This window comes from Coloeus monedula (genome assembly GCF_965178545.1).
Source record: "Coloeus monedula genome assembly, chromosome: 21".
Lineage (NCBI taxonomy): Eukaryota > Metazoa > Chordata > Aves > Passeriformes > Corvidae > Coloeus > Coloeus monedula.
Window position 1 is genome coordinate 7,073,649 of NC_138801.1, and position 24,395 is coordinate 7,098,043.

At 46.8% G+C, this 24,395-nt stretch overlaps 1 protein-coding gene across 1 annotated transcript in view; it reads left to right on the top strand.

Moving 5' to 3' along the window:
- Positions 1-1,525: 1,525 nt before the first annotated feature.
- BRINP1 (BMP/retinoic acid inducible neural specific 1) overlaps positions 1,526-24,395 on the top strand; it is a gene marked incomplete at both ends in the record, with an annotated part of 58,464 nt that continues 35,594 nt past the window's right edge. Inside the window, one exon of the mRNA XM_082295018.1 lies at positions 1,526-1,743. Coding sequence (XP_082151144.1) covers positions 1,526-1,743 — 218 coding nt within the window. The remainder of the gene's footprint in view (positions 1,744-24,395) is intronic.

Genomic DNA, 24,395 nt, shown 5'->3' on the forward strand with positions numbered 1-24,395 from the left:
TCTGCACTGTATTTTACAGGAACAGGTGGGTATCACCTGTCCTGAGGACAACTTGTGCTCCCAGAGTTGGGGGAGCAGCCTTAAGATCACTGCTGGCCCAGCTATGCCCACAGTGTTGGCATATCCTTCACAAAACCCAGAAGGCAGGAGGAGGAACCAGTTGTAAGTGTGGAGAGGACTTTTTCCAAGCAGCTCCCACGGGCGAGGAGCACAACCCGACAGGCTGAGCTGCTGCAGCCACGTAGTGCTTTGGAAGCAGGAGGGGACTGTGCTGGGTGCGGGGTGACAGCTAAGCAAGCCCCTCACCTGCCACCACAAGAGCACATGGCTTTGCCTGGAGAGGGGCACGGTGCCAGCAGCCCGACTGCGGAGGTGGGTGAGCTAATGGCTGAGATGCTGGAAATGGGAGTCAGGAGACCAGGGCTCTCTTCCAGCTGTATCCATGGCTTGCTGGGTAACCTTCGGCAAGGCACCTTACCCCCTGGTTCCCTTCCCACTCACCATATGTCTTGTCACATGCCTGGCAGAGGAGCTGGCGTGGCGCAGGGCTGGCTCTAGCCTCGCTTCGCCGGGGCTGCAGCAGGACAGCCACTCTTCCACCACGGCAGCGAGAGCGTGTCCTGCTCCAGGTGCTGGGAAGGATCCCCTGAAGCTCCCTAGTAAATCTCCCTTGCTGAATATGCATGTTCAGCGTTCACTGTGTCATCTGCAGAGCCTTGATCTTGGGAAGAGCCTCGAGGTCCCACCATATGAAATAGCAACAGACCCCATCCCCTGCACCACACACACCTCCCCAACACCGCAGCAGGAAAGCAGGGTGAGGACATTTTTATCTGTCAGAGTCTGGCAGGATTTCATAGTTGTGTGTGTCTGTGTGTGTGTGCCTGCGTGTCTGCGTGTGCTTGTCGCTGAAGCCTGGGTAATTATTTTGTTTTATTTCTTTTTTTGGCAGCACTTGAAAGTAAGAGCTGGGTCTTTATAGATTGCTCAGGTTGCACAGAGTAGATTACAGATCATCAGAGAGACATGAAAGCAGAAGACACGTTTCTCTGGCACAGCATTAAAGGGACAATAAAGGGGTAATTGTAGCCTAGGGTGCAGCCACCTCCTGTACCCAGCCTTCACTTGCCTTTGCAGCACTGTGGAGAACTCCATGAGGGAAATGATGGAGAAGTTGGGGTGAGGATGTCTCAGGTCAGGACCTGGTTATTTCAAAGGTGATATATGCTCAGGAGGTTAAAGGCACCACTTAAATACATGAATAAAACACTGCCAGATACTCTAAACTGTAACACAGGCAAACCAAAGTCTTTTAAAACTTGATTTTTCACGTCTGTTTTCACCCTGAGAGATGGTTGTCAAAGGATCAGAGCAATTCCCGTTTTTAATCTCTCTTTTTCTCTCCCTCCTCCCTCTCCTCCCTTTCATTTCTCTTTCTCTCTCTCCTTCCTCCTATCCCCTCTCTCTTTCAACAGGACTCCACAGAATGGAGCAAGAATGAGAGGAAAAAGGCAGACAGAAAAGCATGAACTGGAGGCTTGTTGAGTTCCTCTACCTCCTGTTTATATGGGACCATATACTCGTACAGCCCTCCCACCAGGACCCAGCTGCTACCAACCAACATGTCTCCAAGGAGTTTGATTGGCTTATTTCAGACAGGGGGCCTTTCCACCACTCACGGAGCTACTTATCCTTTGTGGAAAGACATCGTCAAGGATTTACAACCAGATATAAAATATACAGGTATGCCGGGTTCCCGGGGCTTGGATGAGTTTTTAGGTGGTGGGAACTCTGCCAGTTCCCATGGGCTCCAGGCTGGGAGTCAATGGGAGATGCACTATTGTCCCTGTTCCACCTGGAAATGCTCCTTTGGCTCCCCATGGCCCTCAGCTGCCAATGCAAATTGCTTCGAAGGCTCGGGTGGAGTGCTCTGCTAGTGAGATGAAGGCACTGCAGTGTCATGGCAATGTGCAAAGCACAGAGTGAGATGAAAAGGAACTGAGGGGGTGGGTGTTCTTCATTCGTGGTGACAGACAGTTCACAGGCACGTTCCCAAGCAGCTTTTTCAAATCAATGGAGCTCTGGACAGCCCAAGCCTCTGTACCAAACTCATACATGTGAACTGCCAATAGCTTCAGGTTCACATAAAGATGTCACCACGCACGTCACTGTGACAGTTCTCACGCTGCTGTGTAGGAGCCTTGGCTGTGTGCTGCCTACCACAGACTCTCTGAGGATTTATCTCCGTGTGTAAGTTGGACTTGCCTGCAGAACTGTGATCTTGGTTTAAAAAACTACAGAGAATTAAAAAATCCTACAGAGGATAGGCAGAATTTGGATTCTATTTTGCCTTCTAGGTTTCTAAGCCTTAGTTGTTGCTTGTTTCAAACTCTTCTTGCCAGCTTTGCTATCTAGAACCACACTTTTTCCTCTTCATTTTAATCTGAAAAGCTGGGGTGCCTACATGAACATCCTATTAAATCAGCAAGCACTTTGGAGTGAAGGGGAATAAGCCAGCAAGTGTCAGGAGATTTGTGCTAAAACCCAAAGAGACTGGAAAACTCTCCCAGGCATGTGTGCATTTACATAATTATATGGTCCTGTTGTGCTTCAGAAAGACACTTGCAAATGCAGCTATGCAAAGTGGTGGGCAGGGAAGTGCTGGTGAACAGCCCATGGCACTGTGAACGTGGAGACATGGACATGGGGATGGGGAAGCAGGGAATCACAGAGAATCACTGTGTGCAGGGGGTGTTGTCCCATGAGCACGGAGCCAGAAGCAGAGTAACAGAGATGTGTGAGGCATCAGCTCTGTGTGGGGAAGAAAAATGAGTTGTTCTTGTCGTGCAGCCTCCAGGGAGTGCAGCACCCCCTCCCCTTGCAGCAGCAAGGGCAGGTTAAAAATATTGTCCTGGCTTGTCCTCTCCAAAACAGCTCAGGGGGAAGACAGCCCCAAAACCTAAAAAATATGCTGCCTTGCTTCCACTGGTGAGGTCTCACTGCCTGTGCACAGAGAAGCAGAGAAAATGCCTTTTCCCAAAAGCCTTTTTCCCTGGCTGTGCTCTGCCCAGCTCCCCTCCTGCCCTGCCTGCCAACACACACAGTGACCCAGCCTGCAGATCCCTGCCCTGCTCCTCGCCTCTGGCACTGGCTCTGCCCTTTGCTAAAGAGCTGTGCAGCCTGGGATGCCACCACGGAGTCTGCAGGGGCTGGGGGGAGAGAACCACACGATGGATGTGTTCAGACGCATCTATGAACTGTCAGTGTGGGTCAGGCCACAGATCCATCAAGCCTGGGATCCTGTCTCTAAGCATCATGGAGAAACGGGTCTGGAAGGACCTTGAGAGGTCATTTAATCCGTGCCTCTTCCCCAAGGCAGACTCAGACATACCTGTGTCGTGTCTGGCAGAGGTTTGTGGGGAACCTGGAAGGTTTCCCGTGACAGAGGATTCACACCCTGAGCAGGCAGCCTGTGCCGTGGCTTTGCCTCCTCCACTTTCATAAAGGAACCAAAATCTTGTTTGCATGTGAAGCCTGTGATTTGTTGTCCTATCTGTCAGGGGGTAAGGAACAAACTCCCTTTCAGTTTGTAGGAAACTAATATGAATTTGAAGTCTTACCTCAGTTCAGGATGAACTTTATGTGGAAAGGGATCTGTTTTCTCTGTTTCTGCTGAGTATTGCTGAACCATTTACAAAAGCCACGTGGAGCAGGCAGAGAACACAACACCCTCCTTCCAGCATGGGAGAAAACAGGCATCAGCATTCTGTGTGTTAGGGAGGTGTCTGAGAGGGGTCTTGCAGATGGTGACCATGCTGGAGAAGTCTCCATTCCCAAAAGAAACTGGAGATGAGACAAAGTCCAGTGGAAGTCGTTAGGGAGAGAGTTTAGAGAGGACTGCAAGGGTATCCAGGGCATCTCATGGTGAAATGCCACACACTGAGCTGCAGGAGGGATCTGACTGCTTGGGGAACACCAGCCATGTGTGTGGTGGTTGGAGCTGCTGGGAGCTGAGCACTTTGGAAATACAAGTCTGGGAGAAACCTGCTCCCACTGTGGTCAGCTGAGGAGGAGGGGAAAGCCTCATGTGCTTCAGCAGAGCAGATGGAACAATCAGGTGGGAGTCTGGCTGGATGCTGGAGGGCTGTTTGTTTTTAATATCTGTCTCTGCTGGCAGAATTGGTCACTTAAAAGCTGAACCCATGCATTTTTGAAGGGATATCAGACTCAGTCTGGCTATGGAGAATTAGTGGAACCACAGTCAATTCTCACAGTTAAGAGCTAGACCGTGCACACACTCCCCCAGAACATTCCATTTTACTGAACCCCACAGGGGTAAAATCTCATTTTGTGGGCTCCTTAAATTGACTTTGAGAATCTGTACAGCTGCTGGGATTTTGTCAACTGTTTAATTCCAGCACAGAAGCCTCTTTCCTACCAAAAGATGTCTCTCAATTGCACTTTGCACTAGACTAGCCCAAGGGAGGCACATATCCTGCATTAAGGACATCACTCCTTTCCTTAGAAAAGCAGCTGATATGGAGCACGAGAATTTTCTGTGCAATCTTCTCCTTCAATGCCCCTTTCCTCCCATACTCTTTTAGGTTGGCTGGTTTTTAGTTCGTTGCTCTGTCAGGCAGTTCCTTGGGGCACTTGTGATTTTGTTGAGTGAGGTTTGGCCTGACCCCTGCTCTTCTCCCAAGGCCAGTGGCATCAGATCTCAAACCAGCCACAGTGACCAAGGGTTTGGAGAGGATGTGAAATCAGGGAATCTCTGGGAGCTTCACCCATCCCTAATTGAAACACTGTTGGCTGTTTAGTGGTGATTTCCCCGGTGTCCTGCTCTGTGGGAACATGGACACAGCACATTAGGACCATGCCATTTACACTGGAAAACCACCAAGACAAAGCCACTGGTGGTGCTAAGAGCAGCATAAGGCAAAATGCAGCATTTTCTCCTTTTTACAGGTGATGCTATAAAGGAAGCAACATAAAATCACGGAGGAGTCCTCCTTGCATCACTACTGAAGTCCAAAGGTCTGTCAGCAGCAAGCACACAGGGCTATTTTATATTCTGCATAAGCAGAATTGCTGTAGAATGTCAGAGCTGATGAGCTCTTTCATAGGAAGCCTGGATCCAGGTCTACCATCCTAGCATGGAAAGATGCTTCACTGTTACAACCTCCAAAGTCCTGTTCCCTCCTTCCATGCATTTCATTTCAGTGGATTTTAGGTCTGTTTCTTGTAAAACTTGGATCACTGATTCTCCTGGTGCCCTCAGTCAAGGCTCACACCTTACACGTGGTGTTAGGAGGAAGACAAGCAAGGGGGGAAGATGTTTTATGTTAAATCATGAACAGTAGGAGTGGATACCATTGCACGAGGGAAGCACATTAATCAGCATCGATTCATACTAATAAGGGTGGTTTAGGGGGGCCTCTGGCAGGAAAATGCTGCTTTGATCATTATCTGTGCACACTGCTGCTAATGCAGATAGGATGGCAGATGCTGAGACTGGTTTGTGGGATGTCTGAATATTCATTGTCACCATCCTTGTTCCTAGTCATGAGAGCCTTGGGTATGAGGTACTGCAGGAAGGCTGGAAAACAGATGAAGCTTGGCTTGGCTTTGGGACTGGGGTTCTGCTCAGACCAGAAAGCATCCCTGTTACCACTGAACAGTTAACAGCTTCAGCCCACTGCTTTGAAGTATGTTGTCATGTTGTCCTTTTTTTTTCTTCTCTCAGAAGTTGATTATTTAGCTATAATGTAAAGCAAAAAGTGGGCTGAGCACTGGAATACTCCATGCAAATAGCCAGGCAGAGACACGGAGACAGGAATTTCCCTGATGATGCTGCTCAGTTGAAGCAAGTTCTCGAAAACACAAATACTTTCTAGAAAAAAAGAAAGAGAAAGAAAAACCTTTTCTAGGAAAAAAAAAAAGAGGTTTTGTTGTTCAGTGTCAGAGGTGGGAGGCAGAGGGATGACGTGAGATGGACTCATCCAGCTGAGCAGAGAGGCTGCCACTGCCAGTTCAATGGAAAACAGGGACAGGACACAGTGCCTTGGAAAGAGGAGCCCGCAGGCAGGATGGCAGAGAGGTGACACAAGCAGGATCTGGATTTTTGCCCCAGGCTCGTGGTGTGGCTGTGGGTGACCTCATTTCTGTGTGCTTCAATTCCCTCCCCACCCCCTGAGAAGGGGAGATGAGGAGATGACAGCACTTGCCTGCTCTGCATTGCTGGGCAGACTTAATTAAAAGCTGCAAGACGTTTGGACATAAGGGAAAACAGCAATATAAAATGGATGATCACACGGGGCTGCAAGTGGAATGTCCATGTGCAAGAAGAAATGCATATTTTCTATGCGTGGGAGTTTAATTCCATTTTCTACAATGACAGTGGGGATGGGGAAATCTGGCTCTCTGTGTAAGAGAGCAGGGAAACCCTGGGGTATAAAAAGGAGATCTGCTTGCCTTGCAACTTCTTCTGCAGTGGGACCAGTTAGAGGCTGCCTAATTTCACAAAACCTGCAAATAGACAATCCTTCTGAGACCTCTGTCAGGTCTGCTTAAAATACACCAGCAGATTCAAAACTTAGTGGGGGTGGTGACACCAAAGCAGTCAGTTCTGCCCCATCCCTCCCTCTGCAGAGTGACAGGACAGATGTATGACAATTGCTGACATACACTTGGTACAACAAGGTCCTGGATAGTAAAAAGGAAAAGGAGCTCCTGAGACAGGAAAGGTTAAGGTAACTTGCTGCACAAGCTGGACAGAAATTGGTTGGGATGCTGCCTGGGGAAAGAAGCTGATTGTATTTTTCTCCCAAAATGTTGTTTCATCAGGAGAGCAGTGCAGGTCTAGGACAAGTCAGTGGAGAGGTGGGAGGTGTCTCCACCCACGGTGGCTTTCAAAGCTTGGCTGGACAAAGCCCCAGCTGATGTGCTTGAGAGCTGGTCCTGCTTCCAGTGGGAGGTTGGATTAGGGACCCCCAGGGTCCCATCTAACCAACATTTCTGTTATTTCCCTGTTTCTCCAATTCAGAGTGGACACTAAACTGTGTGCTCATAAAGGGATTTGCTCTAGTGAATGCATTCAGCCACACTAGAGATTTTTATTTAGTCCTAGAAAACCCACAAATCTGAGCAGCTACATGCTCCCTAAACATGTCACTCCCTCAGTGGAGAGGAAGAGAAGGATGCTGAAGCCAGAATCTTTGCTGTGCATGTAGCACAGGCTACAACACTTAGAAATGCATATGCTGTTCTACTGCTTGAATTTTCCCTTCAAGGAAAAAAAATAAAGGAGAAAAAAGATTGGTCTCACAAAACTGTCTCACAAAACTTTCAAAGTTTTATGGCACCACAAATTAAAAACAATGAGCCAGATTCTCTGTGACTTAAATGTGTGAAACTGTTGACTTCAAGGAAAATTCACCAGTTTATTGGCTGGAGAATGTGTTCCAGCACATCCAGCACTGCCCAGTGCCCAGAGCTGCAAACACAGGACCAGGGTTTGTACGGCTGCCTGCCTTGGCTGGGAGGACAACGAGCTTTTATTATTTCTGGGCAAAAGCAAAATGTGACTCTTATGTCAGGCACTGGGCTTGGCCAAGCTGGTCAGTGATTGTGAGGGTTTTATGGGTGGTTTTATATCAGAAGCACAGATCACAGAATTGTTTTGGCTGGAAAAAACTTCCAAGATCTAGTCCAACCTGTGCCTGATCCCCACCTTGTCACCCAGCCCAGAGCACTGAGTGCCACATCCAGGCCTTCCTTGGACACCTCCAGGGGTAGGGACTCCACCACCTCCCTGGGCAGCCCCTTCCAAGGCCTGACCACCCTTTCCACGAAAAAATTCTTCCTGATGTCCAACCTGAGCCTCCCCTGGCACGGCTTGAGGCCATTTCCTCTTGTCACTTGTTCCTTGTCACTTGTCACTCCTTTCAGGGAGTTGTAGAGAGAAAGAAGGTCCCCCCTGAGCCTCCTTTTCTCCAGGCTAAAGTTTACTCCAACCTACAGAAGTTTGGCCTTTCCTGACTGGAACTTCTAGGCAGATTTCATGCAATCCTGTGATTTCCAGAGCTGAGGAACTGATCTGGAAGAAAAAGCAGTCTGACGGGTAAAAAAAGGAAAAGAAAAAAAAAAAAGTTAATTTTTAACTAGATCACTTTGTGGTCTCATTCATTCTGTGGTCAGGGGATAGCAAAGGAACAGGAATGTGTGGATGGAGGCAGGAGGGTGACAAAAGGGACGCTGCTCTTTCCAGCAGCAATGTGCATAAATTCTTTTAAAGTGGTTGTGAAGTTGTTTTGGTTGTGCTAAGTTCTGGCAGAGACAAAATCTATTAGAGCTGCTTCTATCATCTTTTCAGGCTGTTCTTCTCCCATTTCTACATTCCTCATTGACTCTTTTTGCTGTCTCTCTATTGCATTGAATTTAATCTGCTGGTCACTAGAGCAGTACAAATAATTGATTTTGTGGTTCACTGGTTATACAGAACAAAAATAACATTAAAAATGTGTTGATATGAAATGGATGTTTATTCAACTTTTCAGTAAAATGAAAACATTAAAACATTTCATTTCAGGCTCAATGAAAGTTCCAAGCCTTGCTGTTTATTTTCACTTTATTAATCCAGTGAATTTTTTCTTTTTTTTAATTTTTAAGGTGCAAAAGTTCATCTCAAGACATGAAGTCAAGTAGTGCCACTTGAAAAATGTCAAAAGAGAAACAGTTTGATTTTCAGTGTATTGTGTTTAGCTGTTTTTTCTTCAATTTGAATTTGCAAGGAGTTTTTATATCCTTGAGTTAGGGAAGGACGGAAAAAAAAAAAGACTGTCCTTGTTGTTCGCTCTTTGTGACTTTGAAATCTTGAAATTCCCTAGGGTCCAGCTTTGATTTTCCCTGGGTTCAGCATCTTAGGAAAGAAAAAAAACAGTAATAATTTCCCCAGCACAGCTGGGCAAAGGAGTGAGAGCCAAGATGAGCAGCCGGAATGCAGCTCTGCCTGGGAAGGCTCGTGGTGCTTCCCAAAACCAGGCTGGGTGCTGGGACCTGGGTGCTGTGACTGTGACAAATTATGCCACGGCTGCACTCACAGATGCTCTCTTCACACACACACCCTGGCAAGCTTTCAGTCCTGTTCCGCTTGTTTGGATGCCTGAAGCATCCAAGAAAGCGCCGTGAACCTTCTTCTCAAACAGCATTAAGGTGGTGCTTAGCTCTGGTATGAATTGATAGGCGCTGTTAGGCCTTTTAATCTTTGCTTGGGCTTTTCTGGTTGCGCTGGAGTTCTGCTGACAAGGTTTTCTTATTAGGGGTTTATGCTATCTGTTTAAAGGGGACATCAACTTTGTTGTTTTCCAGTCAGAGGCAAGGCTTTTTTAGGAGAGACAACACAGCAACTGAAGGACAGAGGGAGCTGAGATGAAAGGAGGTTCTTTTCTCCGTGTGGAATGAGCAATGGAAATCCATACAGGCAAAAATACAGAATCTCCCTGGTTTATGTTATGCCTGTAAATGAGCGATGTACATTGGTTTGTAATCAGTAAATGCTGTGTAAATAAATGTGTGTAAACCAAAACCTGAAATCCATTTCCATAGTGCTTGTAAACAATGAAGCCTTCTAGTGTTGTCTTCAATGTAAATGCTAATCTAAAAGTGACATCACTACACGTTTATGCAACTTTATGAAAGCCACAATTTACATTCCTGTCTCAGCATCTCTAAAAGCAGTTTGGCAAACAGAAGCCATTCAGTGATGGGCATAAACCAGACAATTCCATCACACAGCATCTCCTTCAGCCCCAACCTTCATTCTTCATGCAGTGCAGGGACTGCTGTGTTTACATCCCCTGCATAATGCAACTCCCTGCATATGTGCAGCTTTTCATGGATTTGCACGAGCAGAATAAGGCAGGAGTAGGGGCTGGCAGGGAATGGCTGGGGCTGAGCTGTGCAGAGCTTCATCCTGGGGTGTCTGAGCAGGCACAAAGCTTGGCTCTGGTCAGGTTGGAGGAGCAGCTGCTCTGGCTGCCTTTGGATTCGGATGGTGATAGCTTGGGAACATCCCTGGCAGCTGCAGGACTTGACAGAAGGACACACCTCTCCTTCTCTTTGATATTCTTGAGAACAGAGGGCAAGAGGAAGGATAAGTGGCACCAGCCTTTGATATGCTTGGAGCTGCTGAGATGTGGGAGCAGAAAATCTGTCCAGGCTTGGGGAAGGGCAGCCCCGCATCCGAAGGCAGCAGCGCACACCCTGTCCACCACAGGACAGCGTGGAGGCAAAGCAGTTGATAAGTTCACATTCTGATAAGGCTCCTGTGGTTAGGACAACGCCAGTTCCTCTGGAGAAAATCACTGCTGTGAGCTGTGTGCCTGCAAAGGCAGATCAGTGCCTGCCTGCTGATCCAGGGGAGCTCTTAGCTGCATTGGCCAAGTGCTAGCACAGATCTGCAGAGTTGTGTCTTCCAGCACAAAAATTCCCCTTCTCAATCCATAAAGAAATATTTTGATCCTCCTTCCAGTGAATCCCAGAAGCAGCACAGAAATATTTTAGTCACTGAACCTTTCCAAAGAGATCTGCATCCTGCTGGGCTTGGACAAGGATGTCCACATCCTATCCCCTTGGAGACTTCTTGCACGGTGAGGGAGTTTTCCCCTCCACATGTCAAGCAGAGGCTGTGCCCAGCAGGGCTGCTCCCAGCATGCTGTGACAGCAATGACTCTGCACGTTCCTCTCAGATTCCTCCAGGGCAGCAGACTATGGTCCAGTGGCTTGGGAACATATTTTAAAGGCTAACAAGGCAAAGAGAAGCTTTCATTCTCTTTCTTAAAAAAAAATATATTTTTAGCTTTTTTTTTTTTTTTTTAATGAGCAGATTATTAATTCTGTTTTCAAATCAGGCGGATGCTTATTTCAGCAGAGAAGCTGTTATATTAAAATAAAAAGTGATCATGTTAGATGGACAGAATAATTTTGTTCTGGCACAAGTAGCACTGGGAGAAGGCATTATAAGGGGTTTTTTTTTTTTATTTCTGAATCCCTCCAATGTTTCCCTTAGGTTCCAGAAAGCATGTTTTTTTCCCTTTCTTTTATGCTGATTGCCACCCACTAGGCTCTGTAAATGGAACAAGATGTGTCCCACCAGGGCAGCCGGAGCCATCCAGGCAGTTTTCCTGGGCTAAGCTGCTAAGAGCAGGTACAGAACCCAAGGACACAAAGAAACCCTGGAATCAGCTTTGCCTGCAGCAGGGTTTGGGTCAGCCCTTTGTGCCAGGATCTCCTCTGCAGGCAGTGTGATATCAAATGTTCCTGTGCAGAGCCAGCACTTTGTGCTGCTGCCCACGTGTGCCTGGAGAAGGAGCTGATGCAGCATCCAGGTGTCCTGGCACAGCCCAGCTTCCCTCAGGAGAGCCTGGGGCAGGTGAGACCTGCTCTGCTCCTCAGCACGGGGTTGATGGAGGCAGCATTTGGCTGCCAGGGGTGTGCACCAGGGCTCTGTTTGCTGGTTGCCAAGCCTGGGAGCTCTTATGATCAGACCCATTTCACACCTGCAGCTCTTCACCCTTCCAGAACTCGCATGGTGGCCATGAAGTATTTACAGGAAGCTGCCATGAGGTTTCCTTCACCACGGAATGGTTTTTTTCCTGGTCAAATACATCCCATCAAGTTAAAAACATGGAGAGAGGGAGGAGAGGGGCAGGGATGGTGTTTACACCGACCCAGCTCTCTGGGCTGAGGCACTGCAGTGCAGGCTGCTGGCAGCTGCCGCCTCCTCCTCCTCCTCTTCCTCCTCCTCCTTGTCCCTCCCTGCCAGACTCCTCGCAGCTGCCCGGCTCTGGAACCACTATTCCAAGAAGACAGAGATCCTCCCCATTCCCACGCTCTGTGGCGTGGGAAAGCCTCTGACCTGCTCCAGCACCTGCCTGAGAGGGAGCCTTGAGGTCTGGCAGTGGCAGCTGCCAGCGGGGCCAGGCTGGGGCTTCCAGAGGGATGGGATCCTCTAAAGGATCTGTGATGCTTCTAAATCAAAGTCCTGCTGACAACACAGAGTACTAAATGCCTGCCTGGGGATCTGCTCCTACAGTCATGTGATGACATCAGAATTTAAGCTTTAATTAAGAAATGAGTGCAGGCAGGGAGGAAGAGTCTCTAGTCCTTATGGCTCCAAAAGAAAGCTTGGAAACATGACCTGAGTGCAACCAACATCTGCTTTAATGTGCAGATGGCTCCCAGCAGAGGGGTGAGCAGCCGGGAGAGGAAGCCATTCCATCAAATTCTCAATCAGGTCAAGCCAGCTTGTGCTTCTGCTTGCAATGAAAGAGCTTTTTTTGGAGAGAGATTCCAAAAAAGCTGTGCTACGACAGAGTTAAATAGAACCGTGGAAGCCTAGAAAGGCTTGGGTTGGAAGGGACCTTAAAGATCATCTAGTCCAGACACCGTGCCATGGGCAGGAATGCCACCCATGAGATCAAGTTGCTCAGGGCTGTCCTGCAGCCTTGCAGGGCCAGGTTTCACACTGACACAGCCCCTGCTCATGGACAAACGTCTGGAGGTGTGCGAGCTGCCTGATTGGACCTGCCAATGATGTGCAGCACTTTTTAGGCAGCAGCATGGAAATTGTCTGCTCTGGGATTGAGGCAAGAGGTGTTTTGCCTCCTGGAGTTCCTTAAATTGAAGGGACTCCTTTAATATACCCTTGCTGGCCCAAAACCCCATGCTGTGCTTTCTCCTGCCATCGGTTTCAGCAAGGGTAGGGAGCAACCAGGCATTTTAGAGGCCAGTTAAAGAAAAACCCCTGGATACTGTCCATCTCCCAGGGATACACAAGGCTTGTTGAAGGAGAGCCCTGTTTGATGGCTATGCTCTCACCAGGGTCTGGAGGCTCAAAAATGCCTGATATTGCAACAGCCTCTCATTCCCCTGTGTGAGTGTCATGGAAAAGCCACTGGAAGAGTACCCCTGTAACTTACAGGGGGGACCAGTCTCTGGACTCTGACTCAGTGAAGCATCCTGACACTGGAAGCCTGTGTTTCTGCAATAAAAGTGCCTTTTTGCAAGCTGCAAGCAGAGGTTTCATGGTGGCTGGCAGCTCTGCTGGAGCATGGGCTGGGCTTGAGCACTGGTTTGAGATCTGAACATCACGGAGCATGTCGGGCATTCAGGTTGGATGAGGATGCACTGACCAGTGAGGGACACTTCCACCCCATGGCGACCTGCAGGTGGAAGAAGCTGTGTTATGTCAGGAGAGCAAAGGTGTTTTATTGCCTGTGCATCCCTGCAAAATTGTTTTCTTCATCCATGCATCTCTGAAAGGTATTTTCATTGTCCATGCACCCTTGCCCAGCCTCATTTTGCTTTCCCTCCCCTTTCTCTCATACTGGTTAATTTTTTTTCAGCAAAGGCAAACCTGCCCATTGAGTATTCAGCATTAAATATTTCAGTGTTAGCTTCCAGCTCTTGAGCGAAAACCCCAGAAAGAACATTACTTTTAACTCCCCTCCAAATGTCTGGGGCTGTCCCTGGGGAGTGCAGGTGCACAGCCAGGGTGAGGCTAATCAGAGAGCTTGGTACACAGGGAAAAGCATGTGTTGCATGGTTAAGAGCAAGCAGGAAATACAGGAATAAGACAAAAAGTTTTTTAGCTTCCTCTCTGATTAAAGTGAAATGAATAGTCGCACAGTCCTTGTTCTCCTTGTTTTCCTTCCCCTGTTTTCCTCCCCTTCTCCCCCATTCATGTGCAGACTGTGAAAGTGTCAGATTCCCCCCTCCCACCCATAAAAGACTCCTCTCTGTTCCTTGGGAGTATTTGATATTTGGAGTCTCTGCTGTACTGTTCAGCAGTGAGTGTTGCCAAGTCACATGATGAACTGTATCTCAAGACTATTTAATGTCTCTTCAAAGCCCACACTTTCAGAGTCCTGTGATTATGTAAATGTCTCAACTCAATTTTTAAAGTAAGTTTACGGCCCTCATAATTGCAGAGGAAAACTTGATAATACGACTCCTACATACTCAGAAAGCAGAAAGCAAAAAAAAAAAGAAGAAAAAAACCCTCTAAAGTTTATCAGATTTTAAAAGTCTCATGAATTTTAAAACCAATCTCTTAATTCTTTTTTTGAGCTTGACTCATGATTTTCAAACTGTCACCAGTGTGGCTGTAGGGATTGTAAGGCTGGTTTGTTATCTTATTAGGTAACTTACATAAAATATCCAAGCCCATGGAGACTCAGAAATGGAGTATTGCACTTCAGTGCCCATCTGGAGACAACAGTGTCTTTTCTTCTGTGGAGTTGCCGAGGATCTCCTCTTTAATCCAGGTCTCCAGTCACTACTGCAGCATAAATATTTCCCCAAATTATATTAGTGTTAATCATATGAATGAGAATAGCCATAATATTGATCTTCATAATACTTAGGTTATTAAATTTGAGTTTGAAGGTAGTTCTGTGGTGCGATTCATAATAGCAAATCTCCTCAGCATGCATAAGCAGGGAGAGCAGGCCACAGAGCAATAGCACTGCAAAGCCAGGGAGAAATATATTCCAGAATTTTCCATCCTACCACAGGATTGCACAGGGAACAGACACTTGTGGCTAAGTTACCGATGCCACAACTGAAGTTTTGCTAATTGTTTGATGATCTCAGATGAACTGAATTGATCTGAAAGGACAAAAAAGCCTCTGAATGTTGAAACGAATAGTTCCAATATTTCTATGGGTATAGGCACCACCCAGGGGCTCTTTACTCGTCACAGAATCACAGAATGCTTTGGGTTGGAAGGGATCTTAAAAAAAACCCACTTCCAACCCCCTGCCATGGGCAGGGCCACCTTCCACTCTCCCAGGTTGCTCCAAGCCCCATCCAGCCTGGCCTTGGGCACTTCCAGGCGTGTGGCATCCACAATAATATTCCTGGAATGTTTACAGACACAAAACCAGGGATGCTGGTGTGGCAAGATGAAAAGGGATCACCACTGTCATCTGCCTTCCCCATGCAGGTGTACTCAGGCTGTGTCATTCTGTTTGGGAGCCACACACACTGAAGGGTGGGGAGGGGACAGAGCAAACAGGGCTCTGCTGGTCACTCCTAAGTGACTCCATGCCCACAGAACCATTGATGTTTGATGTGCACACAGCTATTGAGGTGTCTGCAGCATCTTGCACAGCCTACAGTGGATTAAATGAAATCTGAGAATGCTTCCCTGTGAAATGACTCTGTAATAAGGGACAGAAATTACCAGCTCTTCCAGCATGTAAAAAAAGAGGAACCAAGAGTGTGCAAGAGGGTGAGTGCTACTATGTAATAAGCTTACAGGATAATTGCCAACTGTACTTGGACTTAATTTTTTCCTGCAGAAGAGTCATAAAAATAAGTTTACTGTTTTCACTCTGGGGAACTGAGATATTTGGATCAGGTCTTTAAAAAAGACAGTTCTTTATCTCCCCCTGAATATATAAGCTCCACTGGTGACCATCTCCTGCACAATTGTGAGTGAGCACCCAAAGGAAAAGATTTTCTGTGCACAGTTGCTGTCTGTGAGCTGGCATAGAAGTATCTCAGCTCCTTGTCAAGGTCCCACAAGTGTTTGTAACACTGAAGCAGGATTTTCACTCATAGTGGTAGGGACTGTGCACCAAAAGGGGAGCAGAACTGATGAAATTCTACGAGCATGGAGGAAAACAACAGAATGGCAAAGTCTTTGTATTTTAGGTGCAATAAAATTGTCTCAGTGAAGTAGAAAAACATTTTCTCCACAGTAAGGTTTTGTCAAAATGCTTTATTTTGTTAGCAGTAAAGTGTTTCAGGCTGATGGATTGGGTTCAACGTATTTTTGATGTGTGCCTCTCTGGGCACCAGTGACTATGGTGAAAGCAAGAGATCTAAGAAATGAGCTATTTTGACAAAATTTTGTCTAGTGAAAACATTACAAGCTGTTCCAGATTGTTCCAACATGGAACAAAGACAGATTCTGCAGGCCTGAAAGTAGCTACTAAAGGGAATCCTCTCCTGGGCAGCTCCAGCCACAGCTGAAGCTGGAGCTCTCCCAAAAGTGAGCGATTTAAGCTTTGTCTGGAGACACAGAACTGGAGCCCTTACCAATTACAGATGAGTTATCCTCAGGTGCCACGGGGAGAGTGCACGGGGACCGAGGAGTAAAGGATTAGCCAGTGCACACAGAAATATTGAGCAACTCACTACTACCTCCTATTGTGCTCGTGCCAGTGGAAATCCTTCTCAGAATGGCATATTTTGTTCAATTTTTAAGAGCTCTCAATTTTTCATTTAGGAAGGGAAGGTGGAACAGCCTCCGATCTGTAATCAATCAGCCACCCCCCCCCCCCCCCCCCACAGGAAAGCTCTGAGGAAGAGCTCTTGCTCTCTGGTCCTTTATCTTCTCTGAGAACTCACAGAAATTGTATTTCTGAATGGGATTGAGAGTGAGGGAGAGAGAAAAGCACAGCCAGGGCAATCCTCCACTAAATCTCACAGACCTCCGTCCTGTAGTAAATATCCTGTAGTAACTAACCCTAGGGACAATATCCCAAACAACATTTCTTCAGTCAGAATGTTTCAGATAAGCTTGGCCCAGACTTAAACAAGATATTTAGGCACATTGTGTGGGTAAATAACTACCTACGTACCAAATTCCTGTAGATTTTAGTGGGCACTACAAAATCAGGAGTTTTTAAACAGGATCTGCTACTATCAGAAATGCAGCCATCCATAACATAAGCCATGAATTTATTGTCCCTGGTAATAAATCACTAGAAATACACAATGATAAAAAGAGGAATAACAGACACGGCTCATCCAGGGATCTCAAAGCCCTTTGCAGCCATAAGAGTTCTTTAGGATAGTGGAGGAAAAGGCTGGGCTTTGTTTGTTTGTTTTGAATGAATAAATTAATCATTAGTAAAATATTATGCAGTTCATCAGATATATTATTCACTAGCTATTTGTCAAAATAACAGCTCAGTCATATATCATCAGAACTAAACATTTATAATGTGTGTATATCTAGTCCTGAGATGATTTATTCAGGCTTATGGTATTTTAGTTATTGACTGTTAAAGCTCTGCTCCCTCGGGAGGCAGAGACATGGAAGGTTGGGAGCTCATGGTGAACTTGGACCCTCTCTTTTTGCTGAGGTTTTGGTCAGGACCTGATACCACAAGCAGAATCCCACATCTGGGTTTCCTTTTGGCGCTGCCTCAATAGATCAGCCTTAATTCTGATTATCTCTAGCCAATGCTAGGTCTACCTCAGGTAGGGAAATCCATCCACTTACTCAAAATCAAACTGTGACCTGAGTTCTCTGTGTTCTCTCAGGACCAGTGTTTGACCCCAACACCAAGGTCCTCATCCCTTCTGAGTTATCTCAACTGTTTAGTATCTCCCCACCTCACAGTTGCTGTGCAAGAGGGTTTAGGGATCCCAGCTCACTGCTCCACGTGATAAATCACAGTTTTGGAAATACTGGGGAAGAACAGAGCAGTCTTCTACCGGGTCCCTCCCAGCTTCCTTTCCTGTGCCAGTGAGCTGGACTCCTTCCAAAATCACCTCAACAGGGGGAAGCTACGTGACTGACACTCCCAACTCCCCTTGTCGTTCATGACCAGCATCCCAGAAAGTTGCAGGTGCTTCCAGACCTTTACTGGAGTCAAACATTGCAGCCTCTCCCCTGGGTTTTATTAGGGAAGCTGGTGCCAAATCACCCAGCTCCCTCCTACTCAATAAAAAATGTTTATAACCCAGTAAATTCTAACATATCAGCAGCTTGTTATGGAGGGAGAAGGTCACTGGGAGAGAAGGGGAAAAAAAGTTACCCTTCCATTTGAAATGCTGGCTGGGTACAGACGAAGGAGTCAGCACTAGGAAAATATCTTTTGATATGATAAAGTCTCATAATAGAAAATGTTGCTGCAGTACAGGCCTCGTTTCTTCAGATAAATATTTAATATAGATCACTAAAGATTAATCGAGTACAGAAAAGTGTCTCTTATACGGTTGGTGTAAAGAAAACATCTTCTCGTTAATTTATTATGGAGCCTGAAATGAGAAAAACCCTATGGAGGGAAATGCAGGGTACGGTTTCCATAGAGAAGCAGAGCACCACACCAGAATTTATTTAGTGTGTGGGCAGAAGACTTCCCAGAACCAGCTGCAGCGTGGCGTTTGCATGATAAAAAAATCCCAGTGTAGGAAGAAGCCTCACAGAGACACTCGTGTCTTGCTGCTCTGACTCCTGCACATCCCAGGGGTTCCTGAAATGGTGAGACCAGAGGACCTGTGGGCATTCCAGAGCTTGGATGAAGACTGTAAATGGCACGTGTAACATCCCAGCTGCTCGCTCAGGAAAGGGCATTCAGTCCTTTTGGAGTAAGGTGATGCCCTAAGCTCACTGTGAGGAGAGGAGCCCCACATCCTGGAGGCTCCTTGCTTTAGCCAGGATTCCCAATAACCATTCCCCTGACAGTGTCTCCAAGACACTGTGGCATTTCACAGTATTGGGCAGTAAGGAATTCAGGGTGCTGCTGGGGATTCCCATCTCCCACAGTGCTGAGACATACTCAGTCAGTTCCTCTGTGATGGGTAAAGGACAGGATCCTTCTGCTTTCTTCCACCATCCACAGAAACCTTCATCCCAACCATTTAGCAGCATTAAATAGGACAGCGACAGAGAATAAATCATAAATAGCAGCAGATACAGTATGAGGGGGAAAATAAGAGTCACAGGCAAGGGAGGAGAGATAAAAGATCCAATTTCAGCTGAGACTGAAATGGAACAAAGTCAATGAGATGAAGAGATACACAGGGTTTGTTCCAGATGGCCAACTCCACTGCCATGGAGCCTCTGGCACCACCAGCATCTTGTGATGAACTTGTGAACAAGGTACCTCTTGTTTTTAGCTGAAGTGGGCAGGAAAATCCAGTAGATCTGTCTGTGCTCAGGAGTGGGGGAAATAGAGGAGCTGTCTCCTGAAATGCATATTCTAGAGAGCAGAAACAACTCTGGAGAGAAGGAGGCTGGAGCATTTTTCCACCTCTCCAAGAAGCTATGTCTAGTTGTTTCTCCAGAGGTAAAACTTTCTTTTTCTCCTTGGCCTTTTTCTGAGGACACCGTCCCTGTTTTAGGGAATGTTTTTGCCAAGCAACTGACAGAATGCGAGTCTGCATGTTTAGTTCTCCCCAAGAGAGAGGCTGAGGGGAGGAAGGTTGAATGCCACTAGTCACACCCTCTGTGCATGACTGGGAGGTGAACAGGGAATGGAGCTGGGAGGAACATGGGAAAACCATGGCTAAAAGGGATGGTTACCTCCATTTCTGGGCCATATGCAACTCCAGGGGTGTCTTCTGGCTGAACTCACAGTATGCCATTTGTTTGGCTCACATGGAAGGTGGTGGAAGGACAGAGTGGTTTTAGCACCTGGTGTCTTAACCCAAGGAACATGGCACTAAGAGGACCCACCAGGGTCACAGCTTCCCACCTCCCACTCTTCCATTTGAAGAACTGAAGTCTTAAACCTCTGGGATGCTGGGGGTGCTCTCTTTGCAGTCAGCATCTCTCAGGTCTTGACTGCTCCCAGAACCCAAGGAATAACCAAAATCCTAAACAATAATTTTCTCTGGTTCTAGCACAGGCTGTTGGACTCTATACAGGTGCAAATGAACAGCAGCTCTAAGCTGGGACTATCTAGAGGAAAGCCCGAGAGATTTTTAATAGCAGTGGGAACTGTTACAGTCATTTAATATGAAACTATTCTGTGTTTAAAACATTTATTTGTGGCAGATGGCATGGGTCTGGCCAGGAGAATTGCAACAGCTAATTATTAACAGTTATCCCACCCATCCCACCCCCAGTATGACCCACAGCTGACAAAGGGGCTCTTGTTTTGTCCCCTGCAAGCACCACAACTGCACTGCAGCTCGGTCCCTGTCACCTTGGTCTCCGACTCTGCCTGTCATGCTCTGCACTCCCGCCGCAGTGAGCCACAGATATAATCTATGGAACACAGATATGATTTTATAATAAGTTTTCTATGCAGCCAGGATAAAATGCCAAACAGAATCAGAAAACAATCAGTCAGTGAAACTCTGCCCCAGCGATGAGTGTGCTGCTGGGCACGGTCCAGTGCCCAGGAAGATTGAGGCTTTAAATACAGGTTCCACATGCCCATCCAGAGATGGGGATAAGTGGGGCAAGGAGAGACAGGCAGGGGAGGTGGGACTACCCCATGCATCTCCTGTTGGGAAGAAGTTAAACCAGGAACAGTATCAGAGCTGCACAAAGACACCTCAGTACGGGGTTGCTTCTCCCTATCCTGTCTCCCTGCAGTTGGGATTTGGCAGCAGCTGGGGTTTAGCCGTGGCAGTGGAAGGAGCAGGGACAGGCAGGGCTGACGCAGGGACAGATCTCAGTGAGATAAACATGTGCTTGTTGTGGAGGCCTCTGGGTGCTGCTCTTGCACAGAGGTGGATAATTTATTCCTCCCACAGTTTTAGGAGCCCTCCACTAGGTTTTCAGGTTGGGTTAAGTTTACTTCAGGTTCTATGTCCTACCACAGAATATGGTGTGTAGGACTCTATGTCTGTCCTGCTCTGCATACTGAAGGAGCTGCAGAGAGAAAAACAGAAAGGATGGCTGGAAATCATGAGGAGGGAAAGGAACTCCACCAAAAGGCAGGAGAAAGGAGAAAGCTGGATGCCTCAGTGTAGAGGGAAGTGCTGAAATGCATCCCACTGGCTGGAGCATCACTCAGGTACTCTGGGGGTTTACCCTAGTCCAGGGAGGGCAGAGCTGTATGCCAGGGATAATGACCTAGACCAGGGCAAGGAAGCAGCTGTTCTGTCCCCCTTCCTCCTAGCACTTGCTCAGGCACTGGGGATTGTGTGGTTTCCAGTCAGTAAGAGAAAAGATCAGGACCCGCTCTCTATTAGACTGCAAAGATACTGCTTTTTATTTTCTGTTCCTCCAGTGTTTGTAAGAGTTGGGGGATTCACATTAGCTTTTTTCCTGTCTTCTTTAAGCACTCCAGGCTTGAGTCATATAATTGTATAACTCACAACTTCCATTTAAAAAATAAGAATAGGCTGTCTTTTCGGATTGCAGAGGAAAGCCAGAAAATACAAGTCTTTAAATCTCAAAACACAGAAGGCAAATAAAAAGCATTGCAGATATGGTTGTTTTGCTCGGTAGATAAATATATACATATGCATATGCTTCTAAATTCTGGGGTCCAATTCATTCTTTGGGAGCAGAGGCTCAGATGTGCAATAGCACATAATCCCTAACTCAGGTGTGTGTGTATCTTGAATTAGAATAGGAGCTGATAATTTAACTTTGCCCTGTCCTCCCCTCCTGAAATAGCCATGACGGGAGGTTTTTCATGGAATCCCAGAATGGTTTGGGTTGGAAGAGCCCTTAAATATCACTCAGTTCCAATCCTCTGCCACAGGCAGGGACACCTTGGGGTCTCTCCTCAGCTTTTCTGCAGCATCTGATGCCCTCAGACCGAATGTTCATCCTCAGAAGGATCCTGTCTTTTAACTCAACACAAACCAAGAAGTCTGCTGTGAAAGAGAGCAGCACAAGAGAGAGGGGAAGAACCAACCCTCCAGGAGTTCCCAGCCAGGCTCCCCTACCTGGGAGATGATGAGTGCCAGGGGTGTGCATCTGATCCCTCTCACTTTTGGTATCGATCAGGTCCAACACCCTCCCTGTGGCATGACTCCACTCACTCCACTGCTTGCACATGGCTTTTGTGTCCTCCATAAAGGGCTGAGATTTGGGAATCTGTGCAGTGGTGATTTTTAATAGACATATTTCTGACAGGACGTAAGGGAACGGCCTCAAGTTGCACCAGGGGAGGTTTTAGGTATTAGGAATTGTGGAACAACAGGCATTGGAGGGGCTGCTCAGGAAAGTGTTGGAGTCACCATCCCTGGAAGGGTTCAAAAACTGTGTGGATATGGCACTTAAGGACATGGTTTAATGGTGAATGTGCTGGTGGTGCTGGTTGATTGTTGGACTGGATGATCTTGGAGATCTTTACCAAGTTTAATGATTTAGTGATTCTGGCCCTGTTTCTGTTCTCTGTAGCTGCTGTGGGGTTGTGTTTGCACAACCTGAGTGAGGTGTGGAGGCAGAGATGAACTGAGCCCTGGGCAGGCAAAACAGGGCAGCAACTTCAGCCATGACCCCACCATCTACTTCAGTCCTTGCTGGTGAAATACTTTGACCTGTCTACATCTGTGTGAATTTTCTTCATGGTTGTCCTATATTCTTGATCTTTTCCTTGGAAAAGTTGTTCATCTCCTGCTGCTTTAGCTTCTTCATCTACAGTGACACATTTGCTTAAAGGTGCTTTGAGATCCACATATCAAAGTCACAAATAACAGCTAAAGAAAACATGACTCATGATAGGGAAATTGCCAAGCATGTGCCTGAATAACCAAGTGCCTCAGAGCTTCACAAACAGATCCCAGGAAACAAAAGCATTTGCATTCACAAGTCCCTGTTCGTTGGCTAGGACAGGACAAAAATAAAGCTTTTTCTTTATGAAGTGTTGCATAAAAAGCATGGTTATCTTTTCATTGCAGGCCACTTTGCAGCATGCAAAGAGATTGCCTTTCTTCATGAGTTTGTGAATTTTTATTTTATTGCAGTCTTTTTATTTCCTCCATCAAAACATGCCTGAGTTTGAAATGGCATGACTAGGAATGAAAATTAAATACATCAAAACTGATTTTTGTAGAAATGAGATTTTGGAGCAACCAGGGAATATTCAAGGCTTTCTCACAGCTTGTGTTCAGTTTTTTTGCTAAAGAGGGATGTAGTCTGAGGAAATGGGTCACCTTTTTCTTAGAGAAAATTTCTTCAGTTTTACTGTAATTCTGAAATGTCGTAGGCTTTTGGGAACTTTTTTTCTTTTTTAATCTTGAGCAAAGCACAAATGTCTCTGATTATGTATGACTCAAATTTTGCTGCAGCAATACTCTGCAGCCTAATTTTTTTTTTAGCCCTTAACCTCTTATCTTATGCTATTTGCTAGTAATTTCAGACCCAGTCACCATCTGAATCCTATACTGAGAGGGGACATCCTCTGCGTACAGCCACTGTGGATATTCCTGCTTGCTGGATGCCACTGCTTGAAAAGCAACCCTTGGCCAGTGGCCTGAGTGGAACAGCACAGCTTGGAAACCAAAGGGATGTGGAGCCCCAGCTCTGAGGGTGAAGGCACAGAACTGAGTGTCCTGAGGAATCATGAGGAAGAGCCACTGTTTTCTCCTAAACCAACTTGGAGGAAATAATGTCCCAATACTATGGAAATTAGGTGGCAAGGATCAAAGTGGAAGGGAAGTGTGTCTTTGTTTCACTATTTTAACACAGTTTTTGTTCACTTGCTCTCCTACTTCTGCTGTGTACTCACAGAAGCTTCCTGCAAGATCCCTTGCAATGGCTCAGATGATAGAGGATATGAGTCCTTATCCCATCCCCTGTGCCATTCTGAGGCTGGTGGCCATCTGTTGGATCTGGGTGTGCCTTTGCAAGCAGGCAGCGCTTAGTCTGCCTGTCCTGTTGCACCCCTGCACGTTGTCTTCCCTGCATATCCTCTCATGCAGTGTGGGGCACACCCTTCCATCTGAAGGATGGCAGGGAAGGGGCTGGACCCTCCTCACTTCATTTAACCTGGACAAAACCCCCTTGGCTGCTCTGCAGCAAAGGATCCCTGGTGGGAACAGGTGGCTTTGCCAACTGGTTGCCTTTAGGCATCCCATCCACCCACCAGCTCCTGCCTTGAGTGCTCAGTGGTGTCTCCATCAGCTGAGGATGACTCAGGGCCGAGGCTTGGGCGACAGGGGACAGTTTCCCATCACTGCCTGCTCTGCCCACAAGCCTGGCAGCTGTGCCCAGGTGGCTCTGCCAGGACCGCCTAGAGGACTCAGCTGGGTAGAGGAGGCAGGAGCAGCTTTGTATTTAAACATCATCTTTTGGGTTTTTTTCCCTCTTAAATCAGTGATTTTGAGCCTTTGCCAAGTGAGGAGCACGACTGACCGGAGGAGGTGTGATGGCTCCATTTTCTAACAACAGTTCAAGTTCTGAAACATGGCTGCATGCTGTGTTGGAGAAAATTTTGTACCTTTTTATGAGAAAAAGGGCAATCAAGGCTAAATTGCTGATATTGCTTTCCAAGTATTGACAAATGCTGTGCTGAAGCTGCCGGCGGTGCAACAGTCAGGTACCCTTGCTTGCAACGTGAGGAATTAAGGTTCAAGGCGACATTTCTCAGTTTTTTCATCTGAGCAAGCTGTGAATCATGATAAGTACAGAGCAAAGTTTGGGGCTGTGGTGTCACAGGCTGAGGTTATCAGCTTGCTACAGC